This window comes from Clytia hemisphaerica, unplaced genomic scaffold (assembly GCF_902728285.1).
Source record: "Clytia hemisphaerica strain Z4C2 unplaced genomic scaffold, Clytia hemisphaerica genome assembly, whole genome shotgun sequence".
NCBI lineage: Eukaryota > Metazoa > Cnidaria > Hydrozoa > Leptothecata > Clytiidae > Clytia > Clytia hemisphaerica.
In genome coordinates this window covers 427,126-446,602 of record NW_027104602.1, presented here as the reverse complement: position 1 = coordinate 446,602, position 19,477 = coordinate 427,126, and the positions used below count along the sequence as shown (strand labels likewise).

Sequence of the window (19,477 nt, the reverse complement as noted above, 5' to 3'; positions counted from 1 at the left end):
TAAGATCCAGAATGTATTACTCTATCCACCTGATTTCATTTTTAGTATCAACAAACCAAAAGTGATGGTCACTTCTACGATGGCTCCAGTCAATACTTCACCAACAACATCCAGTCTTTTGAATAACACAAGCTTTACAACAACCAGTCCTAATGTCTTTGTACCATTCTCACCTACCTCCATCCTACCAACAGCTACCACAACCATCAGTAATTCAAATGATGTTTCATCAACCGCTCTATCTGATGTCTTCAATAACCTCAATTTGACTCTTCTATCCATAATCTTCATTCTGGGCATCATTGGAAACGCTTTGGCAATCTACATCTTCAGTGACAATATTCGGAAACGTCCTGGTAACAAGTTCAATTACATGTTAAGAGCGCTTGCTGTGGTGGATCTCTTAACCACGGTTTTTACTCCAGGGTTGTATCTCTACTTGACCACAGTAAGATGGAAGAAATGGCATTTTGGAGAACCAGCCTGCAAAATTTTGCGTAGCTTACCATCAATTTGTATTACGCTATCGCAATTTATATTAATGTTGATCGCTTATCAGCGTTACCGCGTTGTCAGTAAACCCCTCGAACGACCAATCACGAAACGTTTGACGATCACGTGGTTCATTGTTTCCACTCTCATCTCGGTAGCGCTCACCATTCCGTGGACTTTAACCTTGGATATTTTGCAGAACGAAACAGCAGGTCTCAACACGTGTACCTCTACATCACAGAGCTCTTCCAAGGAAGGATTCATTCTAAATTTTACTTTTGACGTCATCATGCTAACAAGAGACTTATGCTCATGCGCGTATATCTTCATCTATGGACGCCTGACAATACGATCTTTGAACAAAAACAAAGATTTCTATTCCAAACATAAACGCTTAATCGAAAGAATGAAAAATATAAGAGGTTTACTGAACTCGATAATCACCGTTTATTTCATATGTGTAGTTCCTATCGATGTATTCCACGTTATCTACTTCGTTATGAGATCTTTTAACGTGTCTTTGGGACCTAATGAATATTCCTATCTGGTTGTAGTATTGACTTTCTTAAAGACTTGCCAAGCGGCGCAGAGTAGCATCAACCCAATCATATACTCAAAAAGAATTCAATCTTTCCGAAGACTGTTTTGTCCGAACCGACAACGAGCTAAAGAGGCATTAGTTAAGACTTTGATACCGATCGGACTGTTGAAAGATCCTCATATTCAAATTGATGATCGACTGAAGAATAAACGTTTTTCTATGTTTTAGTGTCTTCGAAATTCCTTAGATTGAAGTGATTAAAGAAATGTCAATGTTGGTTGGACATTTGATGAGGCTAACCGTCCTGACAGCTCTGGTGACTTTTGAAAAAACGGTTTTCTATGTTTTAGTGTCTTCGAAATTCCTTAGATTGAAGTGATTAAAGAAATGTCAATGTTGGTTGGACATTTGATGAGGCTAACCGTCCTGACAGCTCTGGTGACTTTTGAAAAAACGGTTTTCTATGTTTTAGTGTCTTCGAAATTCTTAAATTGAAGTCATTAAAGAAATGTCAATCTTGGTTGGACATTTGATGAGGCTAACCGTCCTGACAGCTCTGGTGACTTTTGAAAAAACGGTTTTCTATGTTTTAGTGTCTTCGAAATTCCTTAGATTGAAGTCATTTAAGAAATGTCAATCTTGGTTGGACATTTGATAAGGCTAACCGTCCTGACAGCTCTGGTGACTTTTGAAAAAACGGTTTTCTATGTTTTAGTGTCTTCGAAATTCCTTAGATTGAAGTCATTAAAGAAATGTCAATGTTGGTTGGACATTTGATGAGGCTAACCGTCCTGACAGCTCTGGTGACTTTTGAAAAAACGGTTTTCTATGTTTTAGTGTCTTCGAAATTCTTAAATTGAAGTCATTAAAGAAATGTCAATCTTGGTTGGACATTTGATAAGGCTAACCGTCCTGACAGCTCTGGTGACTTTTGAAAAAACGGTTTTCTATGTTTTAGTGTCTTCGAAATTCCTTAGATTGAAGTCATTAAAGAAATGTCAATGTTGGTTGGACATTTGATGAGGCTAACCGTCCTGACAGCTCTGGTGACTTTTGAAAAAACGGTTTTCTATGTTTTAGTGTCTTCGAAATTCTTAAATTGAAGTCATTAAAGAAATGTCAATCTTGGTTGGACATTTGATGAGGCTAACCGTCCTGACAGCTCTGGTGACTTTTGAAAAAACGGTTTTCTATGTTTTAGTGTCTTCGAAATTCCTTAGATTGAAGTCATTTAAGAAATGTCAATCTTGGTTGGACATTTGATAAGGCTAACCGTCCTGACAGCTCTGGTGACTTTTGAAAAAAACGTTTTTCTATGTTTTAGTGTCTTCGAAATTCCTTAGATTGAAGTCATTAAAGAAATGTCAATGTTGGTTGGACATTTGATGAGGCTAACCGTCCTGACAGCTCTGGTGACTTTTGAAAAAACGGTTTTCTATGTTTTAGTGTCTTCGAAATTCTTAATTGAAGTCATTAAAGAAATGTCAATGTTGGTTGGACATTTGATGAGGCTAACCGTCCTGACAGCTCTGGTGACTTTTGAAAAAACGGTTTTCTATGTTTTAGTGTCTTCGAAATTCTTAAATTGAAGTCATTAAAGAAATGTCAATGTTGGTTGGACATTTGATGAGGCTAACCGTCCTGACAGCTCTGGTGACTTTTGAAAAAAACGTTTTTCTATGTTTTAGTGTCTTCGAAATTCCTTAGATTGAAGTCATTAAAGAAATGTCAATGTTGGTTGGACATTTGATGAGGCTAACCGTCCTGACAGCTCTGGTGACTTTTGAAAAAAACGGTTTTCTATGTTTTAGTGTCTTCGAAATTCCTTAGATTGAAGTCATTAAAGAAATGTCAATGTTGGTTGGACATTTGATGAGGCTAACCGTCCTGACAGCTCTGGTGACTTTTGAAAAAACGGTTTTCTATGTTTTAGTGTCTTCGAAATTCCTTAGATTGAAGTCATTAAAGAAATGTCAATGTTGGTTGGACATTTGATGAGGCTAACCGTCCTGACAGCTCTGGTGACTTTTGAAAAAACGGTTTTCTATGTTTTAGTGTCTTCGAAATTCTTAAATTGAAGTCATTAAAGAAATGTCAATCTTGGTTGGACATTTGATGAGGCTAACCGTCCTGACAGCTCTGGTGACTTTTGAAAAAACGGTTTTCTATGTTTTAGTGTCTTCGAAATTCCTTAGATTGAAGTCATTAAAGAAATGTCAATGTTGGTTGGACATTTGATGAGGCTAACCGTCCTGACAGCTCTGGTGACTTTTGAAAAAACGGTTTTCTATGTTTTAGTGTCTTCGAAATTCCTTAGATTGAAGTCATTAAAGAAATGTCAATGTTGGTTGGACATTTGATGAGGCTAACCGTCCTGACAGCTCTGGTGACTTTTGAAAAAACGGTTTTCTATGTTTTAGTGTCTTCGAAATTCCTTAGATTGAAGTCATTAAAGAAATGTCAATGTTGGTTGGACATTTGATGAGGCTAGCCGTCCTGACAGCTCTGGTGACTTTTGAAAAAACGGTTTTCTATGTTTTAGTGTCTTCGAAATTCCTTAGATTGAAGTCATTAAAGAAATGTCAATGTTGGTTGGACATTTGATGAGGCTAACCGTCCTGACAGCTCTGGTGACTTTTGAAAAAACGGTTTTCTATGTTTTAGTGTCTTCGAAATTCCTTAGATTGAAGTCATTAAAGAAATGTCAATCTTGGTTGGATATTTGACAGCTCTGGTGACTTTTGAAAATCTTAATTTATCTACTCTTCTGAATTGAACCAAAGAAATGGAACCATGTATGCAACAAACATTTGTGAGACTTTTAGTGGCTTTAGGTTGGTATTATTTTCTGTAAATACTGAATATGTTTTGTAAAAAACCTGAAAAAAATGAAAAAATTCTTTAAAATTATATGCCAAAAATGTTCGAAATTTCATCTTCAAATTTAAATTAATGAAAATATTTAATAACGGTAGGATAGACAAGAAATCGAAAATAATTTTCGTTAATTTGAGAAGGACTGAGAAAACAATAAACTTTTATGTACTGTACTAGTTTATAACATAGATGCAAATTAATTTGATGAGTTTAGAATCAAATTGCTAAAATCTGAAAATATGATTGGTTGTCTCCTATATCACGTGACCGAAATATCTTTTTTTTTTTTAAATAATTAAAGTAAATTTTAATGAACAGACTTAAGCAATTTCACACCTTCATAATGAAAAAGATCAATAGCAAATTTAAAAAAGGAAGAGGAAAAGTGGAAAAGCTGAACAAATAGAACTTTTTTGTCTTGGGGAAATTTCACGGTATCGCGAAAACAGTGATTTCATTACAAATTATAAGGTACCAGTCATGATTTGGTTGTAACAAGTAAATAATATCCAATAAAAATTTTTTTTCATGAAGAAATACACATTTTTTAATTAGAACATCAAGAAATTTTGAAAGCCCCCTAATGTTCTTAACTTTTTGAGTTTTAAAAATGTCTAAAAATGTTCTTAATTTCACCATTTTGTTTGTACTTTTGCGTGATTTTTAAAGAAATTGTTCTTAACTTGTCCTTAAAATTTTGGCCATCGAAGCCTTATGTTCTTGAATAGTTTGTTCTTATAAAATAAGAACGTATAAACCCACTTTGGTAAGAACCAATCATTTTCTTCTTCTTGATTAAATGTAATACCGCGTGGTCAAAATTAACTTGTGTAACCTTAGCGATAAAAAAATCATGTATCGACAAAAATAGCAAGGACCTGCTTTTATTATTAGAAACTTTTTGTAAATATTGAAGATAAATTTAATAAGCACGATCAGCAAACTATCAGGGAGGGGGGTTCGTAGGGGTTCGAAATACCGTTTTCCCGTCCAAATCTTTCCTGAATTCCAGAATCCCGAACATTGAAAAAATTACACGGTCACACCGGCTTGTACAGGGTAAAAACGTACATAAATACCTTCACCGTCTGATTTTTAAATACCGTTTTCCCGTCTTTTTTTTCGTCAAATCCCGTAATACCGTACTAAAAAAGGGCCAATCCCGTCACACCGTAAAAGTACAAACTCCCCCTTATCAGCATACATCAAAAAGCCAAAGACAACAGCCTTTCAGGGCTTTTTATCTGGGCTGGGAAAGAGCTAGTTACACCGTCCAAAGATACCAAAGAATTTGATTTTTTTGCAATTTTTCTCGATAGTACTTTAATAACGCTTCTTTGATACATTTTTTGAGTTTTGTCGAAAAAGATTTCGCGGGTAAGACCTTTCTAAATTTCCATTGGGACTAATTTCTCGGATGACACCCAAATCCGCGAAAAACATGAAATCTAATCCCCCGGAAAATTTATCCCATTAAAGTAACTGAAGACCTTAAAGAATTTGAAGGAGATGATTTTGTCGTTTGTTGACACAGGGAACCAAAGCAAAACCCTAACACTTGAATCTGAGGCCATTTCAAATGTACTAAATCTGCTCAACGTACTTAATTATATAGAAAAAAAATTTGATATAAATTCAATTAATTTGAATTTTTTTTCATTTTTTTCTTTCAAAGGAATTCAAAGATAAGTATGTCATAAAATCAGCCAAAACTTAACCCGGAGTTGGAACCAACATTTTGGCAAAAAGAAAATTCCTTTTTAGGATCTAACACTGATCGAACGAAAATATTCTTATAGAGAATTGAACCATTATTTTCAGCAACTTTATTCAAGTAATATTGAGAACAATAGAAAATGAACTTCAAACAATGAAATAGATATGCAAATAAAAGTCTCGATGCAAAAATTTAATTCCAATTTCTAATTAAATTTTCATTTCAAGAAGGGATTTCTTTGGGTCAAGAACCCAACCCTTAAAACTCGAAACCAATCGAGAAAATTGTTAAAAAAGTTTAAATTTTTTGGTAGCTCACTTCTTAAGGACTAGAACTGGTTGGATTTTTCTCAAGTATGAAGACAATAACAGCTTTGCTGTTTTTATTAGCAGCACAGGCTAATGCCCAAACGGAGATTAACTTACGGTAAGTCAGACTTTGGTATTCATTTTTTTTAATTCAAACCTATAAGCTAGACTAGATTCTGGTCTTCTTAGAGCATCTAGCATCAAAATATCATTTTGTTATGATATTGAAAGGAGGCGCGTCATTATGCTGACAAAGCAGAATAGCAAAATAATTTCTCAAATTTCGTGCTTGCCTGACGCTGGCAGATGAGAAGTTTGTTCTTTCTTTTGTTTAAAAATGGTGTGTAAGCAAATGGTAGGAGATACGTTAAATGATGTCCTTTATAAACAAGGTCTTAATACTGTGCACGTTTTTTTCAATAAGAACATCCAAATTTTTTGAAGCCTTCGGGTGTTCTTAACATGTTCTTATTTTCCCCATTTTTTTATGAACTTTTTGTCCATTTTTCTTAGAAATTGACTTTTTTCGAGTCCGGCAAGCCTTAAATTCCTATTCCTAACTTGTTCGTAAAATTTTTGCCATCGAAGCCTTATATTCTTATATAGTTTGTTCTTATAAAAGAAAAACGTGTATTTCGGGAACGTAAAACGAATGGTTTGATGCATTTTCATACTTTTTCTTATTCTCTAAAAAATGTCGATAAACCGACAAAAAACCCGAAACCGACAAACCGCTTTTCCGTACGCCCGCCCCTTCTTTCGCCGCGTTTCCAATTTTTTTTTTTTTGTTGGTAAACAAGTAAATAATTTATCTTGCGTTGCCATAATGAATCATTGAAAAATTTGCTTTTCGACCATTTCTTTATTCTCCATTTCATCGTCAAAACCATTTCTTCATGTAGTTCTAACTCATGTGTTGCCAAGAGGATACCTTCAAGTTTTTCTTTTAAGAAACAAACCCTAACTCGAGATTTTTAACCTAGTTCTTAAAAAGAAATTTAAGCCAGTTAAATTTCATCTCGCCGCACGCGCTTCTTTTTGATAAGAATGTACTCGTTAAGTTCATATTAAGAATAACATCGAAAAACCGTACACGCTTTTTCTTTTATAAGAATAACTTCTATAAGAATATCAGGGTGAGATTTCGGGTTTAAAACAATAGGCCTATTGTTTAGAACAATAGAAAAATAAGAATACTGCTCACCCTCAACCAAAGTACACTATTCTTATAAAAAAAAAGCGTGTACATCCTGTGCCCAAGTTTAGGAGTTGCCATAAAGCCATTATGGTAATAACCGGGAGGGCACATTGCTATACTTTGTATTAAGAATAACCAATGGAATTTGGTGACAGAACCTCAGAATACACATTTTAGAGCACTTTTACCTGTAGATACCCAACTATCCACCCCATTAATGTTCAAAACCTTCACTAAAAAAGTCATATTTTTTGCTTGAGGTACCATTTCATTTTAAATTTAGGTTGACTTTCCTACAGTACCCTTAGAATACCGTTAAAAATATTTTTGGATAACTTTCCCCAAAAAGTATATCAATGTTGACCACCATTCTCATACAAATAAAAGCGTGTATCTGAAAGTACCCATATTTTATGATCCCTGCTTTTCTAACTAGAGCTAGATTATCGATTGACACCTTAAAATCTTTATCCGTGTTCTCTGCTTGCAAAACTAGTGCTCCACCACCTTCATAGAGGCCCCCATCGGACCTTCAATTCACGCAATGTTTTCAAATTCGTGCAATTTACGCATTCATCCAATTTTTTTTAATTTTCACGCATTCACGCAAGTGAAAAAGCCCATTCACGCATTCACGCAAACCGCTGGGGTGCTCCTTTATAACTACCTCTATCCTCATCTATTTCTATTTTAGGCGAGAGCAAAATATGTGCTCTGTATGGGGTTCTGGACACTATCAAACTTTTGACGGAACTACATTCAATTATCCAGGACAATGCACATACGCTTTAGCGATCGATTGTCGTCCCGGTAAAGATGATTTTGCCGTCCACATAGAAAACGGTGTCAATTGCACTGCTGGGAAAAGTTGCTCCAGAGCTGTCGTAGTCTACCTCAATGACATTCCACATCGAATCAGCTTTGATAGTACATTCACCAAAGATGGTAAAAAGGTTACGCTTCCGTACGCCGATCAAGACGTTGCGGTCTCGCGCCACGCTGGTTATACCTACTTAGATGCGTGGAACGGGAAACTGTTGGTCAAGTATGACGGAAATAATGGTGTCTACGTTCAGGTTGGAGATGAATTCCATAATGGTGCTGTTTGTGGTCTATGTGGAAACAACAATGGGCCGACAGATGACTTTTTAAAGCCTGGAGGTCAACAAGCTAAAAATCCTACTGAATACGGCAATTCTTGGGCTAAGCCGATCTTTGGCCAAACTTGCAAACAAGTGATTGGAGAAGTGGATTATTGCAACGGGACAAAAGATTTAGTTAGGCTTTTAAGCGAGACTAAATGTAAAGAGCTGAAACGATCAGAAGTCTTCACAAAATGCCGTCAAATGGTGATCATTTTTTTTCTCTCATAAATATTCATAATTAATGGGCGGGCCCCCCCCCCTAAATGGGATCTCGCTCCAAACTCCAAATTTAACCACTCCATTGCTTATTCTTTAGGTTTATATATTTATTTTGTGACATCGTTTTTTTTAAAGACGACCGCTGATATACAATCAAGGTCGTAATATTTGAGAAAAAAGGGAAATCCACCGGGAAGTTTTTGAACCACAATCGATTTGTAAGTGCTCTAAAGTAGGTTGGAAGGGTAGAGTTTTAACTCTGAGTATTAACATGAGACTTAAGATTTAGGACCTTAGGATCTGAGGATCCAAAAGTTCAAAAATAGTCCAATAAGACTCAGAATATAGCCTGGAAGTCTGCCAACCCCTCCTAAATTGAAATATTCGATTAAATTAAAAAGATAGCCAAAAATCGACTTTCTCGCCAGAACGTTAAATCTTGAAAAACGTTAAAATAACCAAAATTCTCAATATATTATGACCTTAATTGTAGCATGAAGCCTCTGTTCTCAACAAAATTTATACTTACACTTTATATCTTTATAAGAAAGAATGAGGCTCGAAAAAATAAAACGATTAAGAACAGTGCTAAGTCTGGAATAGCTGAATTTTTGTCAAAGAAATTAAGATATGATATAAAACTTAAAATGCCGGAATACTTCCCTAAAATAAAAACAGAATAAGAACTTTTTGAGGCTCAAAGTACCCATAAAATAAGAACAGTCGAGCCTCTGAACAAAAATTTACTGCTTAGAAAAAGAGTTCATATTACCAGCCACCCTTATTTTTATATCCATCATTATTATAGTTATCAGGCAGTTGCGAGTACAATACAAGAAATATTTTAAGAGTTCCGAGACTTTTTGCATAATATTTTTCGAGCCTTTAGGCGAGGAAAATATGTAAAAAAAATCGGAAAAATTTGCTGCTTAGAAAAGTTCATATTATCAGCCATCCTTATTTCTATATTGATAATTATAGTCTCCTGCTTTCCATTACCCTAGGTCAACCCAGAGCCATACTACAAAGCTTGTGTTCAAGAGGCTTGTAAATGTCAAGGTGATCATAAATGTACTTGTGGTGCTTTCGAACAATATTCAAGAGAATGTTTAAGACACGGTATCACCGCCAACTGGAGATCGGAAGACCAATGTCGTAAGTGTTTTTGAACAAAAAATGTTATTAAAGTCACCAAATGTTGAACATATAACTAACAAACACCCCTTTCTCACAGACCTGGTAGGACCCCTCCCACTGAAAAAATTGGCTGAAATAAGGTACAAGTGGAAAATTATACTCCATATTTTGTCCTAGCTGAAAATAATCAATTAAAGGAATCTTCATTTTTCCATCACCACTGAATTTTCTGACTTGAAAATATTGGAATTCAAATCCCTAGCTATAATAAACATTGGAATATCAATCCCAATCGAGTTCCTTGCTATTTGTAAACTCTCAAAAATGAGAGCTTGGATTTACATCTTGGCCTTGGTATGAGTTTCATGTACCAGCCAAAGTCTCATTGGAATCCAGTAGGGTAAAATAAGATTACCAGTATTCGCACCTTTACCGTACCTCGTCTACAGAGAGAATTAAGGCCGGTCTCCACTTTCGCGAGAAGTGAGCGAAAACTTTTTGACGTTTTTGTAAGGTCATTGCTGGTCGGTTGAAAAATGAAGCAATTCCATTGGTCGATATTGACGTAACGGATAAAAAAAGTAGAACTTCCTTCAACTTTGTTTTTGTTTTGCAAAACTTTTTTTATGACAGGCAAAAAAGGTTAAGAAAAAAACTGTCGCCCATTTTGCGCGAAAGTGAAGACCGCCGTTAATTATACATCCATCCGGTCTGAGTCTTGTGGTACAGTGACAGATATAATAAGGGGTGTACAAAACCTATGGAGGAGAGAGTTTCTTTTAGCCATACTCCTTAAAAAGAAATGAAGACTCTCCGTTATAAATTTTGAATCTCCTCAGATCTGTTATTGTTGTAACTATGCAAAACTTACAAAACTTACAAATTGTGTCTTACTTCTAGCTGTCCAATGCACTGATGGTAAAGTCTTCATGGAATGTGGACCATCATGCAGTGCAGAATGTGGACAAAAGGGTGTCATTTCCAATTGTAAGACAGGGTGTATCGATGGTTGCCATTGTCCGAAAGGAACTGTTTTGTCGAAAGGTGTTTGTATCCCGGAAACCCAATGTCCTTGTTTACATAACGGAAATTCGTATAATCATGGAGTCACTGTCAAGATGCCCGGAGGCTGCAAAAATTGGTAAGGGACATTTTTAAGCCTTTCCTTAGCTTTATTACTCATTTTATAGGATGAGGTACATTACGACGCCACGCTCATCTTTTGACTTAATACCGCCAGTAGGAACCGCCAGTAGTCAAAATTCTTCTTTCCAGCCCTAAGTTAAGGTACCTAAAAACTATTTGCGGTTTTTAAAATTTTCCTGGGAAATCCCCTTTGTGCCAGATATTATGGCCAACATTGGATCTAGGAGATCTAGGAGCGTCACGGCCCAAACACTACCACCCATAGAGGCCGTTCACTTGGGTATAGAATCTAATCGTGGTTGACATAATGAATATTTGATGTATAAAATTACTAAATTTTCATTGAGTTATTTCTTATTGAATGAAACAGAGAGAGGATTACATTTAAACGCCAAACGTTTGTGCTTTGTGTCATAGAAGACAATTTTTCCTAATTCTTAACTCGTTTTTTTTTTTCGCAGGGTATTGTTTTCGTTCAAAACATGAAGTAATCTCAGATTTTTTACTTTGGTTTCCTGTCGGTCCTAAACGTTCGATGAAACGAACATTTCTCGAAACTCTAAAGCGGGAAACATGCCTGGAAACGCTAGAACTCGGAACAGTAATGGCTGATCCTAGACCTAGATCGAAGGGTGATGCTGAACTCGTTGCCCCTTTTTCTCTCCATGATAGGTCAACTTATTCGATTTATGTAAAGTTATGATTTATCCAGTTTTGATTCTACGAATAAAATCGATCATTTTCTTCTTTCAGTACGTGCAATGGCGGTGAATGGGATTGTAATAACATGGAATGCGATGGTATGTATTTCTTTAACCGATCCATGCAATAGCACACCGCTATGCAAACGTCATAATTATTGCTTTTAACATTTAACCAAAACTCAATCCCACAACCCTTTTCATCTTGATTCGCAATGCGTGCAAGTTATTACTTTTGTATCGTCAATAAGTGTAATTGACTTGCAAAAGCAAGTAATGCAAAGGATGATGGGATTAAAACTCGGACAAACAGTAATTTTGATGTCTATTTTTAGAATCACTGAGGTATGCAATTTTCTGTTAGATTTTCAATTTGAATAAATGTATAAATGTGTGTTTCTTGTTGACGATGTGATGTATTTACCACGCTTACTATTAACAGCGCCTTACTCCCAATTTTCATTAGATTTTTTTTGGGAATATGCCATCCGACCTTCAAAGTCCTCATTTTCAATAATTGTTACTACTGCACTTGACTCTCTCTAATTCCATCTTCATGGGACTTTCTTCGAATAAGAGAAAAACTCGAAATACCAAAAGTAATCATATATCATTTTTCAGCTGAGGGGACCAATATTTTAGTTCGAATTACAGAGAGATTCGAATAATAGAGGTTCGAATTAGAGAGGGTTGACTGTATTATCACCTTAAAAAGAAATGTTTATTACTCTGACAAGAAATATATGACCAGAGCCCTTAAGATCGAATTATAGAAGGATTCGAATAATAGAGGTTCGAATTAGAGAGAGTTGACTGTACCACAAATTATATTCACTTCACCTTTTGAAATTCTATATTTTCTAGGCACCGCTAGTTTGTACGGTAACGGCCATTATAACACATTCGATGGAAAATCATTCTCTTACCGAAACACTTGTCCAAGCATCTTGGTATCACACCGTGGAAAAGCACCATTCTCTGTTATCACTGATCGCCAGAGCTGTGCATCCAAAACCTGTTACATGACTATCATAATCGTTTACAAGACCAATCAAATCAAACTCTCAACTGAATTAGGAAAATTTTTAGCCTCTGTCAATGATTTAGGTACAAAGTTACCTATCGTTTCGAACAAAGGATTTAGAGTGGAAGCTGTCTCTTCGATGATCAGAATCGAAACTACTGAAGGTCTGCGAGTAACATGGGATGGCAAATCAAGAGTTAATATTAAAATACCACCTTCATTCAAGAACCAAGTGTCTGGTTTACTCGGCAACTTTAACGGTAAAACTATTGATGATTTTACAGAAGTATCAGGTGATTTGGCACATTCAGAAATCGAATTTGGTAACTCCTGGTTATTACCGAGCAAATGCAAGCCGTTGAGTAGTACCGATTTCAGTTTAACACCTTGTGAAGCTAACCATCAAAATGCTCAAGTCGCTGAAACGAAATGTGATATTTTGAATAGTGGCCCTTTCAAGAAATGCCATGCAATGGTGGATACGGTCAAATATTTTGACAATTGTAAACAAGATGTTTGTGGTTGTGGTAATCATGGTAGTGAATGCTTTTGTGCTGTGTTATCTGCTTATGCTGCTGAATGTGCAATGGCTGGTGTGGAGATGAAGGGCTGGAGAAAGACCAGCGGATGTGGTAAATAAAAAATGTTTCTTTCTGAATCACATTTCTATTCTATTTGGTTGAGTTGCAGGAGGCTTTTAAGGCCTATTTTCGCAACTATAGACGCTTTCAATGAGCGCCCCGTCAGCACCTTGGACTAACTACCCAATTCCCCTCACATGGCATGGGTTGACCCGGGCGAAGCTTCTTTCACTTGCCAAGTGAACCGATGTGAGTGGGAATCGAACCTCAGTCGCCTGTGCAGCAACCAAGGGCAATAACCGCTATACAACAGCGCCTTTTTCACATACTAGTATTGATACGATTGTGTGGAATTGTCATTCTATGGAATCCATATTTTATGCGAGCCATCAGATAGGAAACTTGTGTTATGGATCTATAATCGCCGGCTTACCATAAATTACGTCTTTTTTAGTGGAAAAGAAACTCTTATTCATGATATGCACCACTGGAGAGTCTTCTGAGAAATTTCAAAATTTTCCACCCAATACGTCACTTAAACAAAAGAAAAAGTGACGTATTTGGTGGGAAAAAAAACCAGAAAAGTTGCATAATTTCGTAAAGTCATTGCAGTGGTGCATATCATGAATTGATTAGTAATAAGATCTTATTTCATTATATTTTGTATTATTTCAGAGGTTACCTGCCCTGTTGGTCAGTCTTATCAAGAATGTAGTTCATCATGTACACACTCATGCTCTGACGTCATCACTCCTGATGCCAAATGTAATGAAGATTGTATAGAAGGATGCGCATGCCCAAAAGGTATGGTAAAGAAAGATGATATTTCAAATGTTTGTGTTGCTAAGACGGCATGTGGTTGTCAAGTTGAAGATAAATTGATTGCAAATGGTGGACGCGTACAGAAAGGTTGCAACACATGGTATGTTTGATGTTTCCTTTATTCTTTTACTTGAGATTTTTTTATTTCCGTGTTCAACTGTTGTTATTGATAAATTAGCCCATAATTCTTCAAAAGACATAATTTTTGTTACAAGCATATTTTCATAAGAACCAGTAAGAGAGACGAAAAATGAACCCTCCGAATCATCGAGAATGGGCCCTATCCCTGGATAGATACCTACCCTAGTGTTGCAGTGGTAGAGCATCCATCTACGGTTCGCAAGGTTGTGGGTTCAACCCCCAGCCGGTTCATACCAAAGATTCTCAAAATGGTACTTGATGCCTATCTGCTTGATGCTCAGCAATTAAGAGAAGGATCAAGGGTAAGTGGAGAAATCCAGGGAGAAGGAGTGGCGCCCTCCCCTACTTTCGAGGAGATAGCTATCGAAAGAGGAGCCTTCGGCGGGTCGCCTCCGACTGTGGTCGCAGGCTTACTTACTTACTACCTACCCTAGGAGAGAATGAGAATGAGTGAGTGAAAATCGAACCATGACTTCCCCGACGGGAATCAAGGTTGATAACCACGTCACTGCTACGCCTTCTAAGAACCAGTAATATAATACAAACTTAGAGCATTTCATTTATTTTAAGCCTGCAGTGTTCTTAATTCTGACTTGCTTTAGTGGAGAGGTAACCAATCAAGAAATTACTCTATATTCTTTGATTTAGTCTTATGGTCTTATTTAGTTTGTTCTTAAATATTCGCTAGATCTGAGCCTCAGATTGCTCTTAATTTGCTCTTAGGTTTTGGGCCAATTTTCAGTCCTGCGTTCTTATAAAATTATTTTTATACAAAAAGTGTGTATCTAGATTAAAGGTTTTATTTTTATGCTTTTACATAAGTGTTTCCGTTTCATATCAGACACATATTTCATATTAAGACAGTGTCTCGCTATTGTTATATTATGCTAATATAAGCAAAAAAATATTTTTCTTTTCCTCTTTCTGACCAATCTTGCTCCACGTCCGTGTCAATCCAATGTGAAAAAGCTTGTGAATTAAAATTGATGAGTAAGCAAAGTATATCACGCTTATTTAAAAACAAAACATTTAAGGCGTGTTGCTGCTGGTCAATCAAGAAGGTGTGTTGCAAATCATTATTTTTTAAAGATTGGTGCATTTACTATTATTATTCTTTTAGTGTATGCAGAGAAGGAAGTCTGGTCTGTACAACATTGAAGTGCAGTAAGTAAAACAACGTCTTTTAGAAACTTTTAGAAACTGTTCTTATACTAACCAAGGGTTTAAGAACTCGACCGAACAATAAGGGGATGGATTGACTTTTTGTGTCGATTGAGACGATTGGTTAGATAAGTGACGGGTGTTTCCGAGTTGAAGTTCGAAAATCTTTAACCCATTGAGAGACTAAATTTTAAAAACTTTTCCCCATTTTGACGAAAATTTCTGACTCTGTGAGCGAGTTGATTTTTGATATTTGGTCGTAATTCTTGGACTTTTTCAGAGACTCAATTGCTGTTTTATGGTTTTTGTACCCCTGTGAGAGACACTTGAGGGTGTAAAAAAGGGACTCTTATAGCTCGCAGATACCCGACACCAAATTCCTACGTACGCCCCTTGGGACCAAGGTATTGCTTCGCAGTCAATGTTTTGACTAATCTTTGAACTTGTTTCACTACATTTCCAAAAAAATCCTTGTAATGTATGTATTTTAACTACCTTTAGAGAGCGATATCGTGAAATGCAAACCTGACATGGTTTATACCACGTGCTTACCAACTTGTCCGAACACGTGCGCAACCAAACAACTTGGACAGACTTGTCTGGCTGACAAACAAAAATGTGTTTCAGGTTTGTGCTCTTCTTCAATTTCTATACATATATCTCGATGTAAACGATGGAAACTTGTATAAATCAATTTTAAAAGATTTTTTCAATAGATCTTATCGGAGTTTTTGATTATTCTAAAAAAGCTACGCATTGTGGGATTGTTTCGAGTGTATTACAATAGAAATCTCTTAGGAATTCCTCGAGAGAATTCTATTGTAATACACTCGGAACAATCCCAAAATGCATCGGTTTTTTAGAAAAATCAAAAACTCCGATAAGGTCAATTAGCAGCTGATGATTGTCGTGTAAAGACATGAAACTCAGAGTACTGAAGAAAATGCATAAGTTATTTTTTTCTTGATAATATAAAATGCTCCCTCGGTTGAGCACTCTTATAAACATTTATGCTGATCAACTTGAAATACATTATATCTCTCTAATTATGTAAAGAAATATCACAAAAGAAACTAAAAACAACAAAAAACGTCTTTTTGTGACGTCAAAAAGTGATGTCACACCCCCGGATTTTAATGCCTTAACAAAAACAAGGGGGTTCAAGTCATGGTCAAATCTGTAATTGTGTTCAATGAATGACGTGACACGAACTAGTTAAACTTGTTCCCAATCCCTATCTATCTATGCTGATTTTGGTGCAATTGATAAGTTTGTTGTTTTTTGATTTGTTGTTGGAACAGGTTAGAGTGTGGAGCCAAATAAAAGAAAAATAGGAAATATAGGTGAACAAGCCAAATGTGACGATTTTATAAATTAATTGATAAATCAGGGGGGGGGGTCGGTACTAAAATCTCAAACATCATGACATTTAGTGACGTGGTGGTACTGCAAAAAAGCTCAAAAATAATTTTAGTACCATGTGTACTAAAATACCAAAAAGGGTGGTCCCTTAAAGAAATTTTTGAAAAATCTTAGTATTTTGTTCTAAAATCAGCCAAAATTGAGCATTTTTTTAACAATTTTGGAATTTTCGAAAAAATCTTCAGAAATCTTTCAGAATTTTTCCAATTTTTTAAATATTTTTTAAAAATATTTTTATGTACAGTTCAGCACAGTTTAGTAATAAAATCATATTATTTTGCAGATTGATGCACTAAATTCGACTAGGTTTGTAACAATGACCCCATTTTGGTAAATTTAAAGCCGTAAAAGGGCAAAAAATGGGTGGTATCTATGTTAAATTGCTCAAAATAATTTTAGTACATGTGTACTAAAATAACATTTTCGAAAAATAGGTGGGGGTATGTCAAAAATTAGTGAAAATCCTTTTAGTACTCATGTATGTCTTACATTTTAGTACTGACCCCCCCCCTGGATAAATTGTTGATAAACATTAGTTATTACTTGTTCTTTTTTTGATATTTTTTCCCAAGGATGTACTTGTCCTGACGGTACAATTGAGCATGATGGGAAATGTATCACTCCAGAACAATGCCCATGTTTTCATGATGGAAAAACTTACGAAGAAAATAGTAAAATGTCCCGTGGATGCAATGACTGGTACGTATTTACATTTTATTGATGCTCTCGATGTTAACCATTCGAGCATTTTCCTTATTTTTAATAGGGGAAACATCTTGGGGGGCCCTCCCCCTTAAAATCTCAAGATTTACAAGTTCTATGATCTTGAAATTTTGACCAGTGGTAGATATGGATAATGCAAAATTTTGCTTCGGCCACCTGTCCGGTTGGTATTGGAAAGAGTGGCTCCAACCCCTACCTTCGGGTAGATAGCTATCGAAAGAGCCTTTGTGTCGTTAGATACCAATGAGTTTTCTTATTATTTTTACAGTATTTGCAAAAGTGGTAAATGGAAATGCACCGAAGATAATTGTCCAGGTAATCTATATTTTTCATCGTAAACAAACGTAGAGCAACATGTAATTCAAGAAGTCTTGTATTACACGTTTTTTTATAAGAACAAACTATATGAGAACTGAGGCTTCGATGGCCAAAAACACCCAAAATGGATAAAAATGCTCAAAAAGTTAAGAATACCGAAGGCTTCAAAAAAATTTAGATGTTCTTATAAAAAAACGTGTATTAATATGGTTGTACTGAAAAAATTGTGTTCTAAGATATTAGTTAATATTATGAATTACATTAAGTGCATTACATTAAAAGTGTGCACTCTTCTTTGCTAATAAGTGCAAATCACACTTAAGGGAATTACTTTTAATTGGTCTGACGTCATTTCAACATGGTAGCAAAGAAGAGTGCACACTTAAAGCGAATGGATTTCAGTTAACCTGATAACAGCTGTTCATAATTTTCTTACGCGCACGGTAAACTGGAAAATTCTACAACAAGAATCTTGTTGTGCGCCGGGAAAGTTAAAAATTGATACGGCGCCCTATTCATAAACGTAATCACGCAACTTTGTTGTCGTTCCTAGTCCTTTTAGACGAACTTGGTCCTTACGATTTCGAGATTGCATATTCATCAGAATGTTATGTTTTCACACATCCCTTTAGAGCTTCAGCGTGGTGTGCAGAAAGCATTCACAATCTGATCTCAGGATAACTTCAGTTAGTTCTACTCTTAAAATTTGAAACTTTCATTTTTTTCATTTCTTAGGAGTGTGTTCTGTATTTGGTGATCCTCATTACAAGACATTCGATGGCAAGATCTTCGATTACCAGGGCCGCTGTAAACACACTATGGTATCAGACACATGTGCTGGACAGCCTTCGAAATACAAGAAAGAGCAAATCCACGTTGAAGTCAATACTCAAGCATGCGGCTCACAAGAGGTGACATGCGCAAAAGAGATCACAGCCATTATCCACGGATCAACTTTCATCCTCAAGAAAGGTGATAAAAAGGCAGTCATTAAACCAGCGTTGGAGGATAAACCAACTTTCAAAGTCTACGATTATGCTGGCTCTTACGTTCATATTGTTACGGATCATGGTATCTCCCTTATGTGGGATAACGGCACTAGACTGTATATCACTGTTCAGCCTGCATTAGCTGGTAAACTTTGTGGTCTTTGTGGCAATTATGATGGAAGTGAGGCTAATGATTTCGTCACCATTCAAGGAGACACGACAGCTAGTGCAACTATTTTTGGTGATTCTTGGGCTGACGACGATTCTTGTCCAAAAGCAAAGGAGATTGAAGATACATGCAAGGCTCGCCCTCACAGGTATAATCGACTTAAGTTTGAGCTAAGAGTGATTTCATACTTTTAACCTTCACTTTGTCCTTCTACTGGCAATGACCAGGTAAAAATTGATATATCAATCGATCAGCTCCCAAATAATTTATACTTGTAGGGTTGGTAAAAGTCATCAGCTCATTGGATGACTTTCAGAGTGCGTTTTTCAGGCTTTCCAAAGTGCACTCTAAGGGCATATAAAGTAAGAAAAACGAGGTATTCGAGCAAAAGTCTGGAAAATCTGACCAATTTTTCGCCTTGTACAGAAATTTTCAAGAAAATGCACCGTGAGGGTCGATTTTCCGCCCAGATTTAATAATTTTTTCTCGCTGTACTGTAAGGGTTCGATTTTAAAGGCCTAACATTCGTTTTAAAAGCTGAGTGTCCCCTCTGGAAAAAACTCTGCTGTTGTTTAAAGGGATTCCGGTACCAAAAAACGAAACTTTGTCAGGGCATAGCTATCATGAAAAGCATTTGGAAAATTCA

General features: G+C 36.1%; 3 protein-coding genes across 4 annotated transcripts in view; all 3 read left to right on the top strand.

Moving 5' to 3' along the window:
• LOC136824220 (PMS1 protein homolog 1-like) overlaps nucleotides 1-134 on the top strand; it is a 29,971-nt gene extending 29,837 nt beyond the window's left edge. For both annotated transcript variants that reach the window (XM_067080397.1, XM_067080396.1), the window contains exon 17: nucleotides 46-134. The gene's annotated coding sequence lies outside the window, so the exon portion shown is untranslated. The remainder of the gene's footprint in view (nucleotides 1-45) is intronic.
• On the top strand, nucleotides 80-1,261 carry LOC136824206 (neuropeptide receptor 22-like). Its single transcript, XM_067080383.1, has one exon. It carries the CDS (start codon nucleotides 80-82, stop codon nucleotides 1,259-1,261), a length of 1,182 nt encoding a protein of 393 aa, XP_066936484.1.
• A 4,585-nt stretch (nucleotides 1,262-5,846) lies between these two features.
• LOC136824205 (mucin-2-like) overlaps nucleotides 5,847-19,477 on the top strand; it is a 34,283-nt gene continuing 20,652 nt past the window's right edge. Inside the window, exons 1-12 of the mRNA XM_067080382.1 lie at nucleotides 5,847-6,053; nucleotides 7,828-8,482; nucleotides 9,502-9,652; nucleotides 10,535-10,775; nucleotides 11,534-11,580; nucleotides 12,346-13,137; nucleotides 13,762-14,008; nucleotides 15,170-15,213; nucleotides 15,712-15,837; nucleotides 17,205-17,331; nucleotides 17,624-17,670; nucleotides 18,409-18,979. Coding sequence (XP_066936483.1) covers nucleotides 5,983-6,053; nucleotides 7,828-8,482; nucleotides 9,502-9,652; nucleotides 10,535-10,775; nucleotides 11,534-11,580; nucleotides 12,346-13,137; nucleotides 13,762-14,008; nucleotides 15,170-15,213; nucleotides 15,712-15,837; nucleotides 17,205-17,331; nucleotides 17,624-17,670; nucleotides 18,409-18,979 — 3,119 coding nt within the window. The 5' untranslated portion in view covers nucleotides 5,847-5,982. The remainder of the gene's footprint in view (nucleotides 6,054-7,827; nucleotides 8,483-9,501; nucleotides 9,653-10,534; nucleotides 10,776-11,533; nucleotides 11,581-12,345; nucleotides 13,138-13,761; nucleotides 14,009-15,169; nucleotides 15,214-15,711; nucleotides 15,838-17,204; nucleotides 17,332-17,623; nucleotides 17,671-18,408; nucleotides 18,980-19,477) is intronic.